Source organism: Dermatophagoides farinae, chromosome 4, assembly GCF_024713945.1.
Source record: "Dermatophagoides farinae isolate YC_2012a chromosome 4, ASM2471394v1, whole genome shotgun sequence".
Classification (NCBI taxonomy): domain Eukaryota; kingdom Metazoa; phylum Arthropoda; class Arachnida; order Sarcoptiformes; family Pyroglyphidae; genus Dermatophagoides; species Dermatophagoides farinae.
In genome coordinates, this window is record NC_134680.1 from 6704789 (window position 1) to 6724966 (window position 20178).

At 29.8% G+C, this 20178-nt stretch overlaps 1 protein-coding gene across 1 annotated transcript; it reads left to right on the top strand.

Moving 5' to 3' along the window:
* The first annotated feature begins 1250 nt into the window (after positions 1 to 1250).
* LOC124491029 (uncharacterized) lies at positions 1251 to 14394 on the top strand. Its single transcript, XM_075730674.1, has 8 exons — positions 1251 to 3718; positions 8417 to 9703; positions 9790 to 9895; positions 9962 to 10087; positions 10168 to 11128; positions 11190 to 11956; positions 12033 to 12277; positions 13873 to 14394. Exons 1-8 carry the CDS (start codon positions 2363 to 2365, stop codon positions 14023 to 14025), a joined length of 5001 nt encoding a protein of 1666 aa, XP_075586789.1. The 5' UTR covers positions 1251 to 2362; the 3' UTR covers positions 14026 to 14394.
* The last annotated feature ends 5784 nt before the right edge of the window (positions 14395 to 20178 follow it).

The window sequence follows — 20178 nt, forward strand, 5'->3', positions numbered from 1 at the left end:
CAAAATTCTAGCCTAGAATATTACACATCATTATCATGTAAATTACTTGTTTTTCGGTTTTTATTTGTCACATTAAAAAAAATCCAAATGGCCGAATCACGGCCATTTATCCTCGGTTGCGAAACGAGGAAAAAAAATTAGAATCAAAAAAAAATCCGGATGTCCGTCAGTAGGTATACACACACACACGGGATTCAATGAGAATGAAAACGAAAAACTGAAAAAAAATTATCAAAACCATTAAAATTGCAAAAATAAAAACGGAAATTACAATTCATAGAATGCAAAATTTTTGTGTGAAAAAAAAATTTTTTTTTTCCAAATGACAAACAAAACACATACACATATGCACACAGGAATTCTAACCAACACCAATCAAGACAATGATTAACAAAAGCAAACAAATTGGCCAAAAACAAAGCAGAAAATAAAAACAGAATCTAGTTAACACAAACAATCGACCAGAAAAAAAAGAATCTTTGGTATGCAAGTCATATGTTGATGATGATGATGATGACTATGCATAAAAATGATTGTCACCAAAACCATTGTCATCACCAACACCAGAAAAAACAGGAATAATAAAAAAAAAAATTGTCAAAAACTCGTTGAGGCCCACACACACAAACAAAATATTATTATCATTTCATGACATTCACGTGACGTGTGGTTTTGTGCTTGTCTTTGATTATTTGTGTTTCATGTTTCATGAAAGAGAGAGAAACAGAGAGAGAGAGAGAAAAAAAAAGGATTGAGAATCTAGCCATCATAATCATGTAACATCAACAAATGAATGAATAATAATTGCCATAGACATGAAAAACGACGATGATGAATTTTCATTTTTTCATTACCAGATTCTGTATATGAAAAAAAAATTCCAAAACACAAGAACCAAAGATATTTTTCTTTGTTTTCTAATTAAACAAATTAATAATGAGAATGCTTTTGTTGCTGCTGTTGTTAATAATGGTGTGGAATTTGATATTTCCAATTTCCATAGCAGAATTTTTTTCTGGTTTGATTTTGTCACTTGGACAAATTATTATTATGATGGGATCCAAAGAAAGAGAAAAAAAATAGTGAAAAAAACTCAAGAATTTCAAAATACATGGCCAACTTCCAACAACAGGGAAAAAAATAATCTCATGAGAGATTTGTGATGCGCATGAGCGACGAAAAAAAAACATGAAACGCGACGATTCTCTGGTTTCAGTGGCATATAAAAAGAATGGAAAATATTTGCAATAGATTGCATTCGTAATTCGGCATTCGAATCGAACTGAGCTACCATCATATCGAACTAAACGAAACAAACCAATCAACTAACTAACTCGAAGAAGAAAAACGGCGGGATTTCTGGATTACCGCATGATATATGAAACGAAAGCAAAAAAAAAACGGAAAACAAAATGCAAACAATTCTTTTTTTTGCTTTCTGATTTGATTTGATCGTTTTCATTTTTTTTTTCTTCTTCTCATTCATTCCATCGTTGCTTTGTTTTGTTTTCCGGTTGATCATTGAACCAAAATTCCGGAATTTTTTTCTGTGTGAATCATAATCAGAAATTCGTTTTTTTTTTTGTTGTTAAAAAAAATTGAACATTCAACAATCAAAAACACTTACGGCAACGCTACGAAAATCTGAATCCATTTGATTTATTCTGTTCTTTTCTGCTGTTCCAGAATCTCAAAATTTCTTTTTCTTTTCTTTACACACTTTGAATTTTCATCATCATCATCATCATCATCAGTATTTTTCTTGCCTTCTCATCATTCAAATTCAGATTTATTCTGTTTCGTTGTCATCCACCAATTCATTCATTCATTCATGAATCAACAATGACAAAAAAAACAAGAATTTATTAGGGCAGATAACATCTTGTTGGTGTTTCTATATATCTAGTCTAGTCTGGCTGCTGTTTTGTGCTGCCAATGATTGCATCATCATCATCATAGAATTTATTTCTTGGGGGAAATGAAGATTGTTGTATACAACAAGCACAAGAACAATAAAAAAAAGTGAGAATGAATGTGATTCAATTATATTTGATCAACCAATAGAGTGTTGGTGCGTGTTTGTTTTTGTTTGTTTGTTTTCAAGTGTTGTGTGTTCAAACAATGTAATTTCTCTCGTTTTTCTACTCTTTTGTTTTGTTTTTGAATCAAATTTTATCAAAAAAAAGGATTGAAAATCAACGAAAAACAATTTCATTTGGTGTTTTTTTTTATTCATTTTGAATAAATAAATTTCAGTCAGTCAACATTGTTGTTGTTTGATTGATCTAATCTAATTTACACCAAGAAAAATAAAAAATATTTTTGAATATAATAAACTGATGCACAGAACAAACAGAATGAAATGATGATTTTTGAAACAATAAAAAACATTTTGCAACAACAACAGCAACTTGAAAATCGATTCCACCATTTTCATGGCATAATCATGTACAACAACAACGAAAACAACAACGACAACAAAAACATTGTCAACGAAATTCACACAAAACATAGATGGCCACTAGATAATGATGATGATGATTTGAAAATGATAAAATGTGACCAAAGTTTTTTCAATAATAATAATAATAGCCGTAGTAGTAGTAGCAGTGGTAAAATCATAAAGACTAGTAATTTTTGCAATCATCAAAACAACAGAACCAAAAACAAAATGACCATCATGAATTTATGTTATCAGATAATGATAATACTAATTATTCTGTATACTATTTGTCCATTAAATATTGTTTTATCTGCGGCTATTACAACAACAACAACTACGACAATGTTGACAACAACAACAACAACAAAAATGTCGTCCAATTCTACTACTATTAATGATAATGACAACAACTTGGTCATTGTCAGTGGTGGTAGTAGTAGTAGTAGTAATGGTGACCGAAAAAATAATTTGAAAACAGAAATAAATTATCAAAACGAAAAACAACAACGAGCCTTATTTAATGAAAATTTGATTGAAAATCATACTGAAATAGCGTCGACAACAAAAACGTTAGAAACTACTGATTTCAATGAAACTACTACCACCACCACCAGCCAAATTGATAATAATTTATTATCATCATCATTATCGATTAATCAAACAAATAGCAGCAAAAATGATAATTTTGAATATTTTTTATTAGAAAATAATAATAATTTTACTGTAAAAAATTGTTGTGATGAAAATGTTAAAAAATCCAATACAACAAAGATGGTGGTGAATTCCGATGAACAAAATATTAATAAATTCAATAAACAGAATCATGATGATCAATCAGCCATTATTAATATGACTTCGACGACGACGACAACAACAATGATGATGACAACATCTGTTCCATCGTCATCAACGACAATAACAAAAACGTTGTTGTTGAAAGCAGATGCCAATAATAAATTGAATATTTCAAAAGCAGTACAAGTAGCAGATTTCCACAACAACAATTATACGGCGACCCATGATGATGATCCAATTCCATCATCATCATCATCAATGATAATGGATCAAAAATCAAATATTCTCGAATCATCATCATTGATGATGAATCAAAGTTTCATCGATGACAAAAAAGTTTCATCATCAACAATGGAGATGAATAAAAATCATAAGAAAACGACAATGTCGACGACGACGACGACGGAAACTAATAACATTGACCTTGGCAGTATCAGCGACGACGATGATGATGATGATAATCATCGTTTTGCCTGTGAGGTAGGCCATGAGTACAAAAAAAAACAATTTTATTTTTTTGGTTTCCCGTTTTCCCGAAAAAAAAGTTATCGTTGCCAAAAAAAAAAAATCAAAAATTGATATTGAAACTAAACCAGAACTAAAAAAACCAATGAATGTGCAAAAAAAAAAGAACCGAGCCAATCGCGGTTATTTGGCTACGATATGGACCATTAGACACAGACACACGGGATAACAATTTTTATTTTTCACCCTGTCTCTCCATTCTAAACATCATCATGATAATGATGATGATCACTGGGAATTTTTGGGAGTTGTGAAAAGATAAAGAGAAAAAAAAAGTAAAAAACGTCTTTATCATCGTTTTTTTCGGGTTAAAAGTGTGTGTTTGGTTAAAAATTACTGAATGAAAATAATGAAAATGTTGGTGTTGTCATCATTACAACCATCACAGTTGTCGTTCAAAGTATGTAATTAAGCAATTCACAAAACGAATTGAAACATTTTTATTATCGATTATCAATGATTTGATTTGTTCCACTGATTGATTAATATAATTACTATAATTTGTCAATCAATAATTTTGACAAACAAAACAGAATAACCATATTGATTAGAATTTATTATTCGTGAAATGAAAAATAATTCAATTAAAACAAAGAATAATGATGGTGATGGTGATAATAATCGAATGGATGATTATCGATTATCAACAATGCCATAATTGTAGTGGCTGTTACAGAATCTCTGTATAATAATTATTAATCAGAAAGAAAAATTAAATCGAAATACTGCTACCATGGTTAATGAGTGGAAAAAAATAACGAGGAAAAAAAACAAAACTTTCAGGAAAAAGTTTCAATGTACAGAAATTTTATTTTTTTCACTGAAAAAAATAACGATAATGATGATGATGGAATTTTTATCTATCACACACACACACTGATAATAATTTATTCGGTCGTCTAATTATTTATTCGTATATGATAATCAAATTAAATGTATAAAAATTATAATAATGGTGATCATCATAATCATCATCAATGACCAGAAAAGAAAAAAATTATTCATATGATTCGTGTGTGTGTGTGCGTGGAAACGAGAATTCACCAGAAAAACAACAATGTATACAAATATATGATCAATCAACAAATGATGGGAAATTTTCCATAAATTCTTTCAATGAAAAAAAAAGTTTTCAAGAACCCACTACATACACACACACACACACACATTAAATATGAGATAAGCAGCAGCAATAATAATCATCGTTAGTTATAGTTAGTAAGAAATGAGAAAGAATAAAAGTTTTATTTTCATTTTTTTCTTCTCATTTCATTTAGATTTCATAGAGAAAGTTTATATTATAGTAAATTAACAGAAAAAAAATGGATGATGATGATGATGAGAATTCAAGATCCAAAACAACAATAAATGAATGAGAAAATGAAACCGGACACTAGCCATGAACGAAACATTAACGAAATAATGATTTTTACCCACTATGGTAGTAGTGAGTGGGTTCCAGGAATCATTAAAAATACCGTTTTCCCATATATTCATTCATTTTTTTTCACTTTTGATTGGAGTTGCTGTTGCTGTTGGTGTGTGTTGTGGTGGTGGTAATAATGTTTACCTGAGAATCATGAAATTCACTTGTTCATAATGATAATGATGACACTGACCAAACGGTAAATGATGATGTGGGAATGTATAGTGTTGGTGGCGGTGGTGGACAAGACAAAAATTATAATTGTTTCGATCATTGTTGGTAGGTGGCTCGAAAAAAAATGAAATAAAAAAATATTACAATCAACGTGAATATGAAATTTGCAACCACACAAAAAATGGAGAGAAATGTCAAAAATTATTTTGTGGAAATGACAAAAAGAATCCTGATGGTGGTGGTGGCAGTCTCCCCTATTTTCAGACAGAACCTGTGCCCATTATAATTCTTTGTGTAATAATAATAATGATGATGATGATGGTGTCACACATTTTTAGCAAGAATGACATTCAATGTAACACACACCATACACAGAATATTTATTTCAAGATGTCAAATGTTTTATTTTTTTGACATTTTTCCATTTTTGCTTACGTTGTCGCAGTTGCTGCTGATGCTGATTATATTTTGATTCTTCGATTTTTTTTTCAGGCATTTTTTCTGTTGTTATTTCTACTTTGACAAAAATCTTAATTGTAAAAATCAAAGAAAATGTTTCAGTTTCATTTTGGACAATTCTCGAGAGTATTTTGAAATTCTATCGCAAAGAGAAGAGAAGTGAAAAAAAATTTTCCATTTTATTTCAGATTAGCTTTTTTTTGTTCTTCACCATTCTACGATTAATTGATAAATGATGAGATTCAATTTCCGGAAAATTTTCCCCGAACAACAACAAAAGAAATGGAAATTTTTTTTTTGAAAGCAAACAAAAATAATGAAAAAAAAATCTAATAAATGAATGATGAACGATGATGATGGAGAGGATGTCGTCATCGTCGTGGTTGTCAACGGATTTTTTTTTTGTCAAAAAAAATAGAATATCATTACCATTTCTGTGTGTGTGTGTGGAATATATGCAGAAAACATTCATCGTCGTGCCAAACAAACATCGATCGATTGGTCAATGATACCGATGGCCGATGACAAATGGTTTTGAATTTTTTTTTCTTTTTTCCATTCCAAGTTTCAGAATCCAAACCAAACCAAAAGAAAAGAAAAAAGAAAAATTTTTTGTTGTTGTTTTCTTGTTATACACAATGATTCAATAAATAAATGGACAAAATAATATTGATTATTACCTGAAAATATCCATATCAAAAATGTATGTATGAATAAATCTATGTATGAAAGGTTCGTGTTGTTATTATCATCGTTTTTCGTAGTTGTCATACAAACTTTAGGGACCAATCTATCAAACAGTGGAAAAAAAACTGATCTATCCGATGGGATTCACAGCAACACTGTGTGTGTGTGTGCATGCAATATAAGTGTTTGTTGTTTAGTTTTTCGATTCTTTTCGAGAGAAAATTCCCGAAAATGAAGTGAATGAATTTTTGATCAAAAAAAAAAACTTTTTAAAACACACTTTAAAACAAACTCGAAATTTTCATTTCTCATGTCATTATTATCATGTTATGGGCATTTTGTTTTCATAAAAAAAAATTATCGGCAACAATGGACAATGGATATATAAAAATCAATATTTTTTTCCCCGGTCATAATGTTCTCGGTCAATGTTTTTTTTTTCGTTCACACAAACAAAACAAAAGTTGACATTTTTTTCAACACAAAATTGTCCTATCGGTGTGTGTGTGTGTTATGTGTGTGGTTTGATCTTTTCGATCCACACGATTCAATCAATATTTTTTTCATTCACTTGTAAACAAAAGTGGTTCGTTTGCATTGTTTGTTTGAACACAATGTTTTTTCATTTTGGCCGTAATCGTTGTCGATATATAATCATCATATCAATTTTTTTTTGCACTTTTTCCGGACATTTTGGCGTCAAAAAAATTTCAATTTTTTCCCTCTATTCTTTACACTGGATTTTCAGTGTACATTTTTTTTTTTGATCTTTTAGAAAATTGTTACACAAACAAAAAAAAGAGAGAGAGTGAAAAATAAAATATATAAACTTGTCACATGATAAACTCTCTCTCTCTCTCTCACTCACTCTCTTTATGTATTGTTCATCATCTCGACAAAGTTTGTTTTATTTCTATTTTTAATGTTCCGGTGGTGATTCCATTTTGTTTGTTTGTTTGTTTTTTTTACCAGTGACCAGCACAACAAAACACAACACTAGGGCTAAAATGTGTGTATGTTTGTGATATAAAAATCGGTATCGATCGATGAAAACTGCAAAAAGAAAAAGACAAAACAAAAAAAAAATTATTGTCACGATCGTACGGTTGTACGAGAAAAAAGTTTCTTGACAACAAACAACAACAAAAAATAGGAGAAATTTTTCCTTTTTCAAGTTTTTTTTTCGTGGGTGTATTTTTTTCGAGTTTTGAATTTAAAATGAGCCCCTGTTATGATCCATAAAAAAACAACGATGGATCCAAGTGGACCGAAAAGATTAGATTTCAACAACAACAACAACAAAATTACATAAATTTTATTTCAGACAACTTTATAAACGAGAAAAAATTTTTTTTTTTTTTTTGTCCGAATAAATCTGACTAGCGCAAGTAAAACATCCAACATATAATCTACGTAGAACAATTGACTACGGTCGGCCATAATTATAGGGACAAAATGGAAATTTTTTTTTTTTTTTTTGTTCCAGTTTACACATCAATTTAGCAGTGAAAAAAAAAGACAGAAAAAAACAACAACAACAACAACAACAAAAAGAAATTTACTTTAATGAATTAACTTTTTTTCCACTCATTCAATAAATGAACAAAAACATCGACATCATCCTCAGTCATTTTCATTATCATTATTACCCGTACAACGGATATTATATGATTATCGAGTGGAAAACAAAACAAAAAAAAATTCTTGGCACGAATTTTTTTTTTTTTGGTTGTTAAAAAGTTTGCTGTTTTGGAACATAATTATCATCATCATCATTCTTGTAATTGACTTATCTCAATATATATACAAATTACCCTAATTAATGTTGTTGGACCAATTCTGGATCGCTGCTTGATTCTAATTCTAATTTTTTTTTATTCTGTTTTCATTGATTTTTTTTATACTAGCATGGAACGATAAGAAAATATTCAATCCGAACACAGATTGAATGGAAATCATCATCATTAATAAACAGCATTGATCCACAACCAAAACAACAACCGGAACAACAACAACAGCAGCGCCAGTATATAAGATCAACAATTGTTATGAAATGTTTGAATCGATTACAATGGAATCAGCAGCCAATGAATAATCATCTGAATGGACAGAAATTTCTTGCAATCATCAGTGATTTTCATCTTGATCCATCGTATTCATCCATATATGATGATAATGAAAATATTATCGATGACATTGACAATGATGATGATGATTGGATTTCGATTAAAAAAATCAACAACAATAATCATCATCGTCGTGATTATCGTAAAACAAAACGATCAAAACGTAGCCTTTATCGTTATATCAGGAATTTATGGCAAGATTTTCGCCGTATTCTTACACAGGATGAAGATTATTATGATGATAATGATAATGGTAAACAGCCAAAAATTAAAACAACAAAAACATCACGTGATACATCATTCGATGATGATATGATCTTATCGATGGAAAATGAAATGGAAGCCACCACAACGAATAGAAAGTGCCATTATAATAATGATAAATATTGGGAAGATAATACTGCTGCTGCTGCTGCTGCTGTTGTCGGTGGTTTATCGTCCACAACGGTGAAAAATAAATATTTTCTTTATAAATTTGGGAAAAATTCTGCTTCTGCTGCCACAATTTCCGATGATAATGAACAAGGATGTATTGATTGCAGTACTAGTAGTAGTAGTAGTATAAGGGGCAGCAGCAGCATAAATCCATTTTCGAAAATTTCTTTACCATTCTGGTTCATACAACTAACGAATGGATCAATTGTAGAGATACGGTTTTTGAAACAAGATACAAATTTGTACATAAAAAATTGGAAAAAATATCTACTTAGTTTGCTGCAGAATAATATGACTGCCACCACAGGAACCAATGTGATGGAAACAAATCGGTTCGGTCCACATCATCAACAAGTTTATTATTACCGTAAATCAAACATATCGAAGAATGCCAAAATAGTCAAAATGGAAAAACATATCAAAAATTTCACTGATATTAACAAAAATGAGCTTGATGATGATGATGATGATAATGATTCACCACCGATCACCATGATTGATTCCGATCAAACAATTCTATTTGATCGTCACCAATCGGCCATCATCGATTCAGCTGGAAATTATACAATAAAATTTAATCATCAAAATGAACTTTGGCCATATATGGATGGTCAATTGTATTATAATCTAAAGGTAAATGTATGAGTGTGTGTGTACGATCAATTCGGCTCAATAATTATCGATTTGATTTGATTTAATTTGAATTAATTTGAAACTAGATGATACCATTCATACATGGTAAACATGATGATACGGTTAAATTGCTGAATGAACATTTTCTAGAAAACACCAAACAAGAGACACTTGTTGCCCAGCAAAATGAACGTAAGTTTCGAATTTTTTTTTTGTTTAGATTTTGGATTTTTTTTCGTACAAATCAACCCGTTACAGATGAATCAATTTTGATGGAAAAATACACAAAATTATTATGGAAAATGCGTAGTAAATTGGGTAAAAATGAATATCGTTATTACACCACTTTATATGAAGCAGCTACAAGCCGAATGAATAGCCAAGGTAAGAGATTTTCATTTTTAAATTACTAAATTGACAAATCAATCAATCAATCGATCGATCGATTAATGTATCAAATACAGAACATGATTTATTACTTACATTGATTACATTGGAACAACAATTGAATCATACGATTCGTTCATATGATTCTATTATCGGCGATATACGTCGTATTGGTACGGCACATAATATACAATTAATTTGTGGCGTGAATCTCGGACAAATTGTTTCGAATGAAAATTGTCAAGCATTCATCATGTTGTTGTTGAAATGTTCATCGAAAACAGCACAACGTGACCTGTTATATGCATTACAAAATTCAAATCAACCCGTTGCTGTAAATCAAAATTCATCAGCAATCCAAAATGGTCAACAACTACCACAGAGAAAAATTGGTCAATTTGTAACAAGATTATTGCCAAATACAAATCGACCATCACGTTGGTTTATCGAAAATCTTTTACATGAATTATATCGTCATCAACAACAAATGGCCACACCTGTTTCAGTATCACTTTTACAATCGTTAACATTGTTAGCCCGAAATGAACAGCTAATTAAATTGAATGAAATGCTCAGTGTTTTCATCCTGAAACGTATCGATGAAATTCTGATGATTTCAAATGGATCAATGAATGTTCCACAGCAGCAGCAGCTTTATATTGTCGATCTAGTGAAAATGTTGGGCAATCTGAATAATTATACGGCCATTGAATCCGTCCATAGAAAATTAATGATGAATCATTCATCATCACCCTCGTCAACGACAATGACATTTACAACTATAGGTATAATACATGCATATCGTGAATCAATCAACAGGTTACAAGTGCAAAAATATCTGATGGAAATGTTTGAAAATTCACATTCTCATGGATCATCATCATCATCATCATGTCAGATACGACAAGAAATTGTTCAATTATTAATTAATAATGTAGACAGAATTTTCTACAACGAACAACAACAAAGACCAGAGAAAAAACGTTGGCCAAAATATGATTTCAATCAGCTGGATGAAATTCTTGCTCAAAATTTACGGTAAGTGAAAAAGTGTTACTGTTACCGAATCGATTCCCCAATTAATTCATTTGAATTCTAGAAATTCCAGTAATAACTGTGTACATCATTTAATAGTAGAATATTTTCAAAGAAAAACGAATAAAAAATCACACCAATATATTCGTGAATATGAATCAAAACAAAATTATGATTCAGCCAGTTTTGATTTTTGTATTAGCGAATCGAATGATGTTAAATGTGATTATGTACAAAAAATTGGCAATGATATGATCGATATGATTGTCAAAAAATCAATTTCAACACCTAAACCTTTATCGGCTAATCAATCATTGTCAATTATTTATACAAAATATTCAATCGATATAAATCTATCATCATCATCATCATCATCATCACCATCAACGTCGAGTAATACACGTTTAACATTAGGACATTTGAATGTTTATCAAACCGCATTCGCTCATCAACAGCAATTACGAATGGAATTTGATAATGTTTACAATGCAGAAACAATGTTATTAGGTTATTGGAACATTACAGAATTGACGAATCGAACAAAACACGTAGATATCATACAAATTAAGTTGAACATTCCGACAATAATATTGTGGTCAAAACGTTATCCTCATCAATTAGTTTATACAAAAATGATGAATGTTAATATATTGATTACATTGAAGAAATTGATCGATCCAAACACCATTAATCATCATCGTAATCAACAACAACAACCAGATCAACATTTAAATCACGCTAAAAAACAATTGAAAATTAATTTCGATATTAAAACCAATGTTGAATTAATGGCAACGAGTTTGGCATGGAAAAATAGCATCGAATTAGAAAGTAAGTGAAAAAAAATGATGATGAATCGAATCGAAATGAAATGACACCAACCGTTGGTGATATTTGATTGATATAGGTCGATTTCAATATGAAAGCATACAGCCAATTTCGACAGATCAATTCAATAATGATCATGGTGGTGGAAATAGCCGTAGTCATAATCATAATCATAATGGTTTTGTCATTGAATCTGATAATAATAATCAATCGTCAGCCAACGTCCATCCATTTACAGAGGAGTTATTCATAGAGAATTCCTTACAATATCTTGGATCTGAATGGTTTCATCATGAAATTGAATTATTTCGTGAATTCAATAAGGTATGTAGAGGGTGCTGGTTGTGTTTTTCTCATTTCAAAACATTAACAGAATTAAAGAAGATTTTCTCTTCTTTTCGGGAAAAAGCCATTCAAAAATTTACGAAAATTTTTTTTTCAATTTTTCCCAAGAATTTTTTTCCGCTTTTTTTTTTGAACAAAATAAATATTGAATGAACCAAACAAACAAACAACAATAGTGTGAATAAAAGCATTGAAAAGAAAAAAAAGAATAAAGAATTTTATTCAAATGGAAAGCGTGAAAATTCTGAATAACAAAATATTCTGTTGTGCTATGATTATTATTATTATTATTACTGATGATGATGATGATGATGATGGTGTTTCTAGAGTGAATATTTTCTTTTCATTTTCTCAAGTTGTCAGGACAACATTGCCCAAACAAATACAGGAATCCTTTTGAACAGAATAGAAAAATTTATTAATGTTTTGGTGATGGAATCTACAAGAATATTTTTCCAATTGAAAGATGAGTGCACTACCATTATCATATCAATATCGATTGATGTGGCTGCTGTTAATATTATCATTTTTGCATCCAATTTTCATTTCGATATTGGAATAACACTCAAAACCTAAGAATTTGATGGCTTTCTCTCTCGGCTATTAATAATTTTTTTTTTCATTTTGACGAATTACAACAACACAACGACAGAAATGAGTGTTAATAATCAACAGAATGAAAAAAAAGCCACAGAAAAGAACCAATTTTTTTTTTGTTGCCAATCCAAAACGACAACACAATTCATAGTTTTAGTTGTTTTGGATTCATTTTTCCATTCATTCAATCGAATTATTGCAATTGCAAAAATTCTTTTGTTTGTTGATCGTCGATTGGTTGGTTGTTAGTCATTTCTAATATTTTTGTTCTCTCTTCTATTAATATTATATGACAAACGAATCACAAAAATGAATAAATATAGATGGATAGATCGATAGATTTAATAAGATTTTTTTTTCGCTTTGCCGAAAAAGTGTATCAACAAGAACAGCAACGAAAATAATCATATCTTTATGTATCACGATACAATATTAAAAATGACAGAATGACGGAATTTTCCCTCAACAAATAAATAGTAGCTTGTTGTTTGTACAGAATTTACCGAAAAATCACTTATACAACGACATTACAGAGATGTGTGTATGAACATTCTTGTTTCCCAGTCAAAATAATAAAGGAAAATAAAACGAAAAAAAAAATTCAGAATTGGAATTTTTTTTTTGTTTTGAAAGCAACAAAAACACAAAAACAGTAAAAGCACACAAATAAACCATCATCAGAGATCGAGTGCAATCAATCCTGATTCAAATCGAAAATGAAAACGAATCGATAATACTTAGATACACAATATGGATGAATGTGGCAATCTAATTTTGTATCGAATTTTGTTTTCTCGGATTTTTCATTTGACTTTTTTTCCATTTTCCATTCTCACTTCTCATTCAATCGCTGTTTCTGTGTAAATTGTTTGTGTACAAAATGGCTTTACGTGATGATGAATCGAGCGAAAAATTGTTTCAAAAAATAATCCAAATTTTTCTTGTTTCGTTTTCACTTTTCCTCATCATTTTTATAGAGATTTGATCCACAATGTAATACATGGATAGATGAATCATCATCCACATCATATGGATCATATCGGCAGACAATTTCATTTTGGAATTCAACATTAGTACAACGGAATCTATTGTCATTATCATTGTATGAAGGACAACCAGATATGGACTAATCAATCAACCATTATGGTATATTTGTATGGCCCCATGTTCATTTGTTAATCATCATCATCATCATTGCTTATTGTAAATAAGAATTTTGTTGTTGTTACAGCTGCTGTATTGTTTTTTGTTTTTTTTTTTTTTTTGCTTGAAAATCAAATGTTTGCCCCATTCCTGAACCATAAAAAAAACTTGAAATCAAAATCGAACAAAATTTGAACAAAAAAATAATAATTAAAAAAAAGTAAAATTCGAAAAAAAATCAATCAATCAATCGATGAAAGTGATCCAAACACACGATAATCAAGGATTTTCAGTAATGTTTGTTGCATCACCATCATCATCAAATTGATTTTGTTCACAAACGCAAAAAAAATAAATTTCGTAATTGATTAAATATTGAGAGATAGTGAATGAATGAATGACAGGCCCACCAACAAAAAAAAAAAAATGAATAACATCCACACACGGAAAAATATTTTGCAACAGCTTCTGCCATTACCTTCTTACGGTTCACACAATCAATCAATTATCATCATCAATGGATCGACGACGACGACGACGATGATGATGATGATGATGATAAAGAAACGAAAACGAAAGAAGAAAAAAAACGATACACGATACAAAAAAAAAACATTTCAGAAACTTTTCTTCATAATAAAAGAAGAAAATGACAAGAAAAATATTCTCGTTTTTCGTTTTTTTTTTGTTGTTTCGCATCCAAGAAAAAAAAAATGAATAACTAACGTATCTTTTTACGTTTTTCATTTTCTTCACCATCATCTAATATATAATAATATCTGGATTGGGTTCCACACACACACAAAAAAATGAATGAATGGATGGCTGAAAAATGATCCAAGGGTTCCAGCACACACACACACAACCCAAACAATAACCAAGTAAAATTGTAACGACCGTCGACCCATATATTGGCTTACATCAACACTACCGTCACTATTGAAATAGAATACAAAACAATGAAAATACACTGAAATTCTGTAACTCTGAATTTAGAAGAGTGGATGTTAAAGTAAGTATTGAGAGAAAGAAAGACCACACACACACACACACATACACATAACTAAGAAAGAAAAAAAAACCAGGAAAAATCTATTTCACTATTAAATATCGAATGCCAATTCGAATAAAGAGAAAGACGAAGAAAAAACGATAATTAATGATTTTCAAACACCCCGTACACACACACACACACACACATGACCTATACCGCATCTTTTTTTGGCAGAATCAATACACAACGATTAATATGAGATGATGAGGAGAAAGAAAGAAAGAAAAAAAATCTCACGAAAGAAATCTTTTGGAAACAAAAAGAAAAAAAAAGAAAAGAAAAAATTTTCGATAATAATAAATGACATTAAAGTTTTATATTTTCTTTATGTGTTTGTTTGTTGTTGGTGCATTGGTGGGTGTGTCTTGGGTAATTTAAGTTTATTTTTCCTCTTGCTGTTGTTGTTGTTGATGATGACCATTATAAAGCAAAATTGAAATTGAAAATGGAAAACAAAAAAAAAAATTTTTTCCATTGAACAATCAATGAAAACAACAGCTTGAGAATTACAAAAACAAAAAAAAAATTTCGGATTCGATTGATGAGGAATTGGTTGTATTTTTGTTGAAAAAAAATTTTTTTTTCCAATGATTTCTGGTAAAAGAAAAACCTAATCACTATGCTCTGGGTTATTGGATTTTGTTTTTCTGTAAACAGAAAAATTGAAAGAAACTTTTTTCTGTTTGTTTGTTTGTTTTAGGAGAAATTTTTTTTTTCTTTGACGAAATTCATCATTAATCTATTTTTTGATTTTAATTTCGTTCATTATCGACGAGAAGAAGAAAGAAAAAAAAGATTAACTTTTTCCCATTCATTCATTTAGATAACATCCAAACACAAACACAACACATCCAAACAACAAACATTCATCCATCAAACGAACGAATGGATGAATGAATGAAAAATTCGATAACTCGACAATTGAAAGTAAATCACGAAGAGCTCTACCACACACACACACAGACAGAAAGTAAGCCAGTGAATTCTCCATTCCATTGCATGAAATTCAAGTGTTTGTGGCGGTGGCGGTGGTGGTGTATGATAATCTTTCATTAATGATATGAATGCACGTACTCCACACACACATTATCATTACTAAACACATCAAGTTATTATTTTCAAGCATCATCATCATGCTTTTTATCAGTAACAGCAGCCAGAAAAAAAATGTCAACAACAACGAGAAAATGAATGAATCAAGTATCATCATCATCATCAATAATTCTTGTTGTTTGTGAAAAACAAACAAAATCCAAAAAAAAAATTTTTTTTTTAGAAAAAAGTTTCCCAGAGCAAAAAAAAAATGAATACATTGATGAATGATGATCATGAGAATCTCTGTATGTTTGCCAGTGTGTTATAATCACTATTGTAATATATCCGCTTATCCATCATCATCGTAATCGTTGTTTTCACAGAATAATAATTCACATTTGTTAATCTCATCATCATTATAAACCTAACTCGATGATTTCCATTTTCATGATCATTCTGGTTCATTCTTCAAAAAAAATTACTGGACTAAACTGGAAATGACAACAAATGTCAATGACAATGTTTTCAACAAGAACAAACAAAAAAAATTGGACAAAAATTGCAATTTAATCGATAGATTCAAATTCCAATCAATGCTGTATGGTTTTTATTGCCAAACACACAACAAACATCGACATCTTGATGATGATGATGATGATTATGACAGTATTCAAGTGGATCGGTATATACATAGAAAATGTAACATTCTCAATTCTCTGCCATTCTCCACTAGTTGTCAACTTTTTTTTTGGTTTCATTCAGGTTTTTTTTTTGGTTTCGCTGTCAAATGTGAGATGGATACATTTTTTTCTCGTTTATTTCATTATTAATAACCAGAAAAAAATCCAGTGAAAATAAATTGAATGAGTGAATGGAACAACAACACTGATGCCATCATCATCATCATCATCAGTGTGGTAAACGGTTTTCATTTTTTTTTTTTTGATTTTTATTTTGTCAAAATGAATTTACACACAAAACTCATTTTCATTTCATTCATTTTTTTTTGGATCGGTCCATTTCTAAATGAAATGAATATATATATTCGATTGAGGTTTCAGCAGCCCGAAAACAAAACTCAGATATTTATATTCAGATTCATTACATAAATATATATGGTACAAACACAGTAGTTATTTGGAAAGTTGACATTTTTTTCAACTTCTTCTTCAAAAAAATCTCATTCCCGCCTTTTCATGCCCATCCATCGGTAGTATCATTTTGAATACCATCAACATGAACCACATCATCATCATGTTCGATAATGTTTTTGTCATCATCATCATCATCATCTTGTATGCAATGTGAAATGTTCAATATCTAATAAGAGAGAGAATTATACAAAAAAAAAATAGCAATAATAATGCTCTCTAATATACAAAGTAAAAATGCATGTAATATTACACACGTATTAAGTTTGAAAATCACCAGAATGATGATGATGATAGTAAATTCTATAATTCTAATGACAAAGAATAAATATATGTGAAATGCGATTATAAATAAACGACATATATATTTTATATGTATGAAGAACGCCCCCATACAACACACCCATGACAAAAAAAATATTATTGCCTGATGAATAGTAGTGGTGGTGGTGATGATGATTATGATGTTAATGAAACACAAATAAGCTTTTTGTGAAAGAAAAAACAATAAAATGAATCTTTGCAATAAGGGGATGAGTAAAAAAAAACTAAGCCAAAATAGTGGCATTTCACCCACTTTTGTTCCATCATTGATGATGATGATGATGATAATGTCGTCGTTTATGTTTCCGAGCAAAAAAAAAACGACGACAACCAAAATATTATCTTTACAAACTCTATGTGTGTGTGTGTGTATGTTTCATCAATAAATGTTTCATTTGATAACATTCATTTCCACATGTGAAGACACTGAAACAAGAAATCTTTGTCGAATGAAATGAGTGAGAAAAAAAAACACTAAGCTAAGTTAATGCTAAACGATGATGACGATGATAATAATAACTGTAAATAACTGTTACATTACATCAAATCACCATGATGATGATGATGATGATAATAATGGCTAATATAGTGGCACAAACACACACACACACAAAGTCAATGATGATGATGAAACCAAATGAATTTTACTCAAATGATGATGATGCTATACTGAATGATAATTAAGATTCTGAATGAATAAAATATCTATGATGATGATGAAACTTTATAGCAGTAGTAGTGTGAGCAAAATAAAAAAAAAACGACGACGACAACAACGGATAATAATCATCGTCACAGAATTTCTAAATCTGCTATGAGTTTTGGACTAAATGAATTTTGTATTCAATGAGATGAATCAAATGAACGGAATAACCGGGGGATCATTCGTCCAAAAACAGAATGAATTTCATTTCGCAGACAATTTAATCAAACATTTTTGTTTGCCTGGTTATTTCGAATTTTCATTTTCACGAGAAAAAAAAACAATATAAAAAACAACAAACATAATTGAATTGCCACTTACGTTATACACATATCATCAATGAAAATGTTATAAAATACATACAGACATAATATGGTTCATCATATAGAATAATAATGAACGACTACGATGACGACGACGACAAGAATCATAAATGAAATAGAATCAGAAAGAAATCAATGATCAAAAAAGAAACAAAAAACGAAATCAAAGCTGATTGAAATGGAAAACAAACAAAGAAACGAAACAAAACGAAAAAAAATTATACATTTTTTTCCACCCACAACCACCCCGGCGCCCGTTCAAATATACAATTCTACAATGGGCATCATGAGGCAAATAATAGCCAACCAAAGATCGAAAATCTTTATCCGTATCGAGAATAATAATAATAACACACATTTGTTTTATGTTTATGCTGGCCATTTTGAAACAACAACAACAACAAAAGTACAAAGAATGAAATGAATATTCTTATATATTCTGATCTGATGGCCAAATGTTACGACAACATCGACATTATTATAATACAAAGTAAAGAAAATAAAAACAAATAATAACACAAAATCGAACAATCGATCGATTGAATCGATTGGATTGATGATTGAACCAAATGTGTGCAAACGATCAATCGATTGTTACGGCAATTCAAACAATTTATACTATAGTATCGTTTTTTTTTTGAAATTGAATAGTTCAAACAACAACAACAACGACAACAGCAGTTAGAATGAAAAAAAAATTGGAAAAGAAAACAAAATTATATCCATAAAACACTATATATAGACATAAATATGAGGTAGATTAGGTGGATATAGTCGATTAACTATATATTTTAGAAAAGTTTTTTTTCCGAAAAAAAATGATGAGATTATGAAATCCATCGATTTATTATCATCATTATCGATAAAAAAAAATCTATAAATTAAAAACATACAGAGACAATCTTATGAAATGAAGCTGAAATTGAGACAGCAACAACAAAATGATAATAAAAACTGGGAGAAAAAGAATCGGCAATGAAAATGTCATGCTAACTGAAAAAGGGTAAGACAAAGAATCTTAAAATCTTCTTCTTATTATTATTACATGACGACGACGACAAAAAAAAACGATTCACTTAGTTATACACATAATCTTCACATAGAAATGATCGTCATCATAGATGGATGCAGCAAATAAAAAATGAAAAGGATTTGAAATATCAAAATGAAATGAATGACGCGAAAAAAAACAGTGAGCGAATTTTCAGTGGAACAAAAAATTGTCATATTAATTAGTGTGTGTGTGCTATTTTCGTACCAGAAAAAAAATTAAGCTTAAAGGCAGTAAATAATGTGTTAAATAAGAAAGTTTCCAGAAAAAATTTTCAATTTTGGCAACTGGAACTATGATGATCATTATTAACACACGTACTACGGGTGTTTTTTTTCCCATTTTCATTCAATACTCTGTTACTTTCAATGTTTGATCTTTGTGCATCATCAAAAAAAAAAATCAGAAAAAAAGGAATCATCAATGGATCAGTTCAAGTTTATGAAACAAGTAAATATAACCCGCTTAGAGATGATGATGATGATGATTTGAAAATGAA